This window comes from Cryptomeria japonica, chromosome 7, assembly GCF_030272615.1.
Source record: "Cryptomeria japonica chromosome 7, Sugi_1.0, whole genome shotgun sequence".
NCBI lineage: Eukaryota > Viridiplantae > Streptophyta > Pinopsida > Cupressales > Cupressaceae > Cryptomeria > Cryptomeria japonica.
The window spans coordinates 160348281-160354868 of record NC_081411.1 but is presented as its reverse complement, the minus strand read 5'-3'; the positions used below and the strand labels follow the sequence as shown (position 1 = coordinate 160354868).

General features: G+C 35.5%; 1 protein-coding gene across 4 annotated transcripts; it reads right to left on the bottom strand.

The window, feature by feature from the left end:
- Window positions 1–432: 432 nt before the first annotated feature.
- LOC131078254 (DNA-binding protein S1FA) lies at window positions 433–6259 on the bottom strand. Of its 4 annotated transcripts, none has more exons than XM_058015915.2 (4): window positions 6241–6259; window positions 5958–6073; window positions 5216–5354; window positions 433–807 (listed from the first exon to the last, which is right to left on the bottom strand). In XM_058015915.2, exons 3-4 carry the CDS (start codon window positions 5270–5272, stop codon window positions 592–594), a joined length of 273 nt encoding a protein of 90 aa, XP_057871898.1. In that variant the 5' UTR covers window positions 5273–5354; window positions 5958–6073; window positions 6241–6259; the 3' UTR covers window positions 433–591. The 4 variants fall into 4 exon arrangements, with proteins under 4 accessions (XP_057871898.1, XP_057871900.1, XP_057871899.1 ...); XM_058015917.2 differs by lacking the exon at window positions 6241–6259 and adding an exon at window positions 5618–5672 and having other exon boundaries at window positions 5958–6163; XM_058015916.2 differs by lacking the exon at window positions 6241–6259 and having other exon boundaries at window positions 5216–5369; window positions 5958–6162.
- Between the last annotated feature and the right edge of the window lie 329 nt (window positions 6260–6588).

Here is a 6588-nt window from a genome sequence, read left to right as displayed (position 1 = left end):
TTTCAAGCTCAATTTATCATAGCAACAGACAATACTCCAGAATAAAAACTAAAAACTTAAGTTTTTATTAGATCCAATGCTTCGCATTGACTCGTGGGCTAGAAATACATTACACATATGCCCTAGATGATGAGGCTCCTGTTCAAAAAGAAGAGTAGCATCTTAAGTGTCTTCTTTGAAAATCATCTCATGGTTCACATATGATTCAATAGTACGGCTGAAAACCTAGCGCTATTCTATGGGATTCAGAAAATGTAGATTACGAAAAGAAAAGTGAAGTAATATGTGTGAAAATCCCATATTGACTTATATAAGCAGTAAATCAAAGAATCCTAGAATGTGCAGTTTCAAGAATTCCTTTTTCTCCATTTAAACACTAAGTTAACAAGGAATTTGATACAACACCACAACATATTAAAATACTCTGCCAAATGAAAATCTTGCCAAGAGAACAAGACAATTACTCAATTTAGATAAGTTGAAATAACTAGTAGCTCAGTGTAAACCTAGTGCCGACTCTTTAGCTCATTGCGAAGCTACAACTAAGAATCTGGTACAAGAAACTCATACAGAAGAGTTGAATAAACAAAGCTACTCTCCTGGGGCAGATACACCTTGTTTGAGTCTCTCTCTTTTCATCTTCTTCTTAGAAACTGGCTTCTTCTTCTTTGGTGGTAATGTTTTTTGTGCATACAAATAGAGCACGTAATTACCCACCAAGAAAACAAGTAACACTCCAACCACAACCAAAAGAACAATCAATCCTGGATTGAATCCCTTCCCAGCAGCTTTAGTGACTAGTCTTTCCTGAACATCGCATACAAGATAGATTAGAGCAGCTGGCAAGTAGACACCAATGCAAGTATACACTACCAAAATCATATTTCACAAAAATTTAATTTAACACGAATGAAGTTTAGATAATAACTCATTAAATGGATATATATAGAAAGAGAGGGTCTTTACATGGTCTAAAATTCCACTGACATGATATACTATATAAACCGCATCATAATGGTAACGACCAAAAAACAATTGAGAACCCAAAGTTTAAAAGTGAGTAAAAGTGCAAGGATGGTAGTTCTATGTTATTCCTTTTCTTCTTTTGCAGAATGAATTATCCTTAGATTAAGTTGCCAGTATGGGTATGGGAACAAGTGTACAGAATACAGGTATGCCGGTACGGTACGTTTGGATACGGTGTTTATATATATATAATATACATAAAGTTAAACAAAAAAAAAATATACAGATTTATAAAACAAAAATTCATTTGATAGCATAATACTTCATCATTGATCAATTTCAAAAGCCAAAATGGTATTGATAAAGATAAATATTAAATGCCAATTGATAGTTCAGAATTTCAATATTAGTCATGTCATATAATAATAATATATATCACCTGTCCTTCAAAATGCCAAAATGAGAAAGGAGAGAATGAAGAGAGCAAAATAATCTTTGTATATGCCTGGGTATGCACCCTGGGCGCATCCAGGCATACCTCCAAGCAAACCTGTACCTGGACGCACCTGGTATGGGTGCAGGAAACATTCTGGATATACCCATTAACATAGTCCTTAGAAAAGCTCAAGACAAACCCTAAGTTTTGAAGTAGGTTATGAAACCAACTGATTCAAAATGAATATGATATGTACATAAAGTTCAGCCTGGAAGTAACAACACATTTACACATTTACTAGAACAGTGAGTCCACCGGTTATGTGATTGACTGATCGACTGAAGAGCCAATGCCTAAAATTCACAAAAGAAGTTAAACAATCATTTTATATATTCATCAATGGCTTCAGATACACACCAACAGAACCAATCCAACGGGTATATTCCTCTCTGAGATTTTATTCACTTTATGTATGCTAATATTGTGCAATATAAACATGCATAGCACTTCTAAAACTCCTACACATGTTATAAAATTATGAAATAAAAGTGGCCACAAGAAACATACTAATGCTACTACGGTAAATTGTGAAATTATAGTATCTATGAAGCGTACACTGTAACTATGTATGAAATTAAAGTATCTACGAAGCCTACACTGGAACTATGTAAATCCTATGCTGTAGACAAACCCTGTGCTTTTGTCCTATGGCACAGGTTGTGTATCCATCCTATTAAGTATGAATACCGTAAGTTTGTATGTACATGTTGTATCCATCCTAGTATAGACTAACAGGTTGTGCTTCAGCAATGGAATTTCTATGCAAGGATTGGAAAGCCCGATTAACGAATTTGCAGGTTTTGTGGGCCACTAAAGAGGAAATGACAGGTTATGTGACCTAATAAAGAGGAATTGGCAGAGAGCTACAAAAGAAGCTATTGGTTCAGCTGATCTAAGTTACTAACTTCTGATAGGCCTCAGAAAAGCCAACAAGAGAGCATATCCGCCTCCTCTGAAGTTATGCTTATGACTTGTATGTCCATTGTGAGTGCAAAAAGAAATGTGAGATTCTTAAGAGCTCCTATACATGCCCTAAGATGATGAAGTAATGATGGCCACTGGAAACATACTAATGAAGCTAGGATATATTGTGAATTTAAAATACATAAGAAATAAAAGCCGAAACCTAGAAATCCCTTTGCTGAAGACAACCATTTTATAGAATATCTTTATGTTGGCTATGGACTCAACTCATTGAATATGAATGTAATCGGGCCCTTTAAGTCCATGTAACCAAACTATTAAAACAGAAATAGTATAAACCTACGAAGCTAGTGGGTCAGTTGATCTAGTTGTAGCATTCTACTAATTTCCAACCGTCTTCAGCAGAATTGAAAAAGGGCCTATCTAACTTCTTTGACATTACACATGCTGTCTCATATGTACAAGTGCATATGGGAATGTCGCACGTTTAAAAGCTCCTGAATGAGTCATGCATGCCAAAGAAATGGTGATCCCTAGAAGCATACCAATGCAAATGGAGTAAAATATAAAACCATAAGTTTCAACAAACCTAATCTGAGACCAAGGTAGCCTAAACTACCTACATAACCAGAATCATATTTGTGGTCCATTCATTATTTGAGGGATACAACATTGGCAGCTTATGAAACCTAACTATAAATTGTAAATGATCCATCTTTGGCACACGTTCCTACTGTTGGATGGTAAGTAGGGGATGTTTGCTATCAAGGTTTGGGCTCAGGTTCGGTTCGCAGGTTCGGGAAAAAAATTTTAGGGAATTGGGTTCGTTTTGGGTTTATCCATATGAAAATAAATAAAAATCATAAATAAATACATATTTGCAGCAGTAATTAAGTTCAAAATACACCAATATACTTATAGCAAAATAACAGAGCAAAATACACCACCATATTAATAGTCAAATATTAGTCAAACTCGAATGTCATGATATATATTAAACTATAAAGTTCAAAAAATAGTAACGTCAAGTGTCAACAATCAGCCATCATTGATCATTGATCAAATATCATATGGGTGATCAAAAAATTAAAATATCATCATCATCATCCATATTAGATGACTATCTTCCTGTAGGTCATTTGACTTGGGTTTACTTGGCATGACAATCATTTGTGATTATGAGCTCTATAGACTGTAGCCTCAATAGACTAAGAATGGCATTTCATAGATAACAACTTAATAACCATCATATCCATGGCTCTTCATAGAACACTGTGATACATAGAACACTATGATCTCTCTTTTGATACCACTATCATTTGAAGTTTACTATGACCCTCCTGATGGCTTCCTGTACACTGTCTTTGTTTAGTGCTGTATCACAGGGTCTTTATGCATATTGAGACTGCTTCTTTTCAAGTTTATAGGACCTTGAAGTGTGTCAAGAATTTGGATAAGGCTTAAGATATCCTTAAAGTAATGAACTGGCCCTAAGGTTTTAACATGGTTCTGACCCTTGCTCGCTATTATCTACAGATCACTGCCCCTATAAACTTGATAGAGTGCTGAAGGTAGTCATTTGATACTCTTGCACAATGCAGACACAATCCACTGTCCTTAGAGTGATAAACATGATTCATGCATTGTTATAAATTTGATAATAGTAGAGATTGAGAATTGAATATGCATGGGTTTATAGTTTATATTAGAGTCTTAAACCTTCCATTTTCTTTCTATCATAGCAACCCAGTGATTATTCTTGATGCCGTGGTTTTGAGTCTTGACAATCTTTTTACCACTACTGTAGATGGATACCTTAAAATAAAAAGTCAAAAAAAGAAAAATTTTAAAACATCCAAATTCACTGGCTGGACACATCTGGAGGTGAAATTTGGATAAAAAGTCAAAAAAAGAAAAATTTTAAAACATCCAAATTCACTGGCTGGACACATCTGGAGGTGAAATTTGGCTCGGGTTCGCTTAGGTTCATCCAGGCCAAGCCCACGGTCTGTGGGCTGGACCCTGACCAAACCCACAGAGGACTAGACCAGGACTCCAAACCCAGTTCGAACCAGACCAGGACTCCGAACCCAGTTCGAACCAGACCAGGACCTGGGGTTACCTGGGGAAGAACCGGTAACATTGCTACAAACAGACCCAGGTTCCAAGCTCATGGACATGTAACATCTCATAATTCCATTTAAAGACCTTTCCTGTTGATTATTAATACTTTTGATTACAATGTAATAGCTGCTATTGCAATTTTCAAAAAATCATGGATCCTTAAGCAGTAACCAGAATTACCAACCCATTAAACTATTGTTTTAACAAAGAAACATGTTGCCAATATCAGCACACGACCATGTCAATTTTCCACAATGAGATGAAACAAGGTGATAAATCAGGTGAACTTTCATAGCAGCAACCCAATATCCTAAGAGAAATGTTATGTATTGGAATTGGGTAAACTTCCAGGTGGGGTATACCCCAACAATTGAGGCCAGGTGCAAGTCCAAAGTGATATTACTGGAAGAAGAGATTCTCCTTAGCATCCAATTGAAAGGTTAAACTAATTAATAGTGAGACTGGGTACAAGTCTTGAGTGAGTAACAGAAAAGCTTTCCCATGTCATCCACACTAAAGGTTTCCAACGAGAGGAATTAACAATTTAAAGAAATGGATAGGTACTCATCTAAGGATCTCGGATTGTGTATTACACTATCTCCCTAACCGATTCACAAAATTACAAATGCTTCTCCGATCAGCATTTACACAGCTCAAAGAGACAAATCCCAATTCAAAAAAAGTAAATCCTAATAAAATCGTTACCTGCTGAGCAAATGCAGACGGATCTATGTCAGCGTGAGAGGAAAATTCCTCCGCCATCCTTGAAAATCCACTCTCTGAGGCCAATGCTTCTGTTAACCCCTCTCAGAAATCCTCTGCAAATTCCCCTCCACCAAATACCCTGCACACCATGCCACTATACAAAGGTTAAGCTAAAGCTTGAAGCCGACTTTCCCTCAGCTTCAACATTGTTTATCACTATTCTCAAAATACGCATCTACCCAAAACCAACAAACGGTAATATAATTTTCCCCAAAAAACGCTAAAACCCAGTCTCTCTAACCCTAAAACGAATATTCTTCCCATTTCCAAAACACCCGACGGATCAGATCCAACAAGAAAAAAACCATAACTTTTAAAAAACAATAACAACCAAAAACCCACCTTCTCTCAGACTCTGCAACCATTGTTTTCACCATTCTCAACACGCCCACCCGATCTAATCCAACAAAAAAAATCCTATAATTTCATTTAATTTTCATAAGACAAGCAATCGAGCCTTAACTAACGAAAACCAAGGCTAGTTTTTTATTTTAAAATAACCTGGCCTTAATTTTAACCGACACTACAAGCATTCAAACAAATAAACAAATACTCCCCGAAAAAGAAATTAAATTGATTGAAATCACTTAGTGAACAGCTTAAATTAAGATAAGACGGCCATGAAAAGCTTGGATTCGGTAAAGAATAGCACAGATCCAAAGCAAAATTGTATGAAAAATACCTGCGTCAAGCTGATCTCTGAGCCTCGGGAATGACTGCAAGTCCCAAAATAAGTAAGAAGTTAGCTATGATTGTTTTTTCTCTTCTCAGATCCCATTTTATATCGCCATTGCAATCCTGTAAGCCCAAAGTTATTTTAAGAATGTTAGCCAACAGTCACATGACTTGCCCAAGTAATACAGGTATTTGATTTTATCAGATTAGACTAAAGACTATGTATCACTTTGAATTTTATTATTTGACCAACGGAATGTTAGTCATTTTTGGGTCTTATGGGAACTCACATAAGGGTTTGATTTTTGTAAATCTTTGGAGATTAGCACGGAAAATCTCAGGATTTTATTTTTTTTAATGCATATATAGCAATAAAATCTTAAGATAACTGGGTATATAATTTTATTTTTGTGAGTTTGATTTTTGGAAATCTTTGGGATTAGCACGGAAAATCTCAAGAATTTTTTTAATTTTGTTTAATGCATATATAGTAATAAAATCTTAAGATAACTGGGTATATAATTTTATTTTATTTTGGTCTTGGATCTCTCTCTAAGGTGTGGGATTGGATTTTCAAGAAAATCAATTAATTTTTTAGTTTTTTAATTACAGTGTTTGATTGGGTTTAGATTGGGGCC

Coding starts and splice junctions, on each gene's coding strand:
- LOC131078254 (XM_058015915.2), bottom strand. CDS start 5,272: ATGGCGGAGGAATTTTCCTCTCACGCTGACATAGATCCGTCTGCATTT. Junction 808..5,215: donor CGTCTGCATTTGCTCAGCAG/GTAACGATTTTA, acceptor TGCGATGTTCAG/GAAAGACTAGTCACTAAAGC.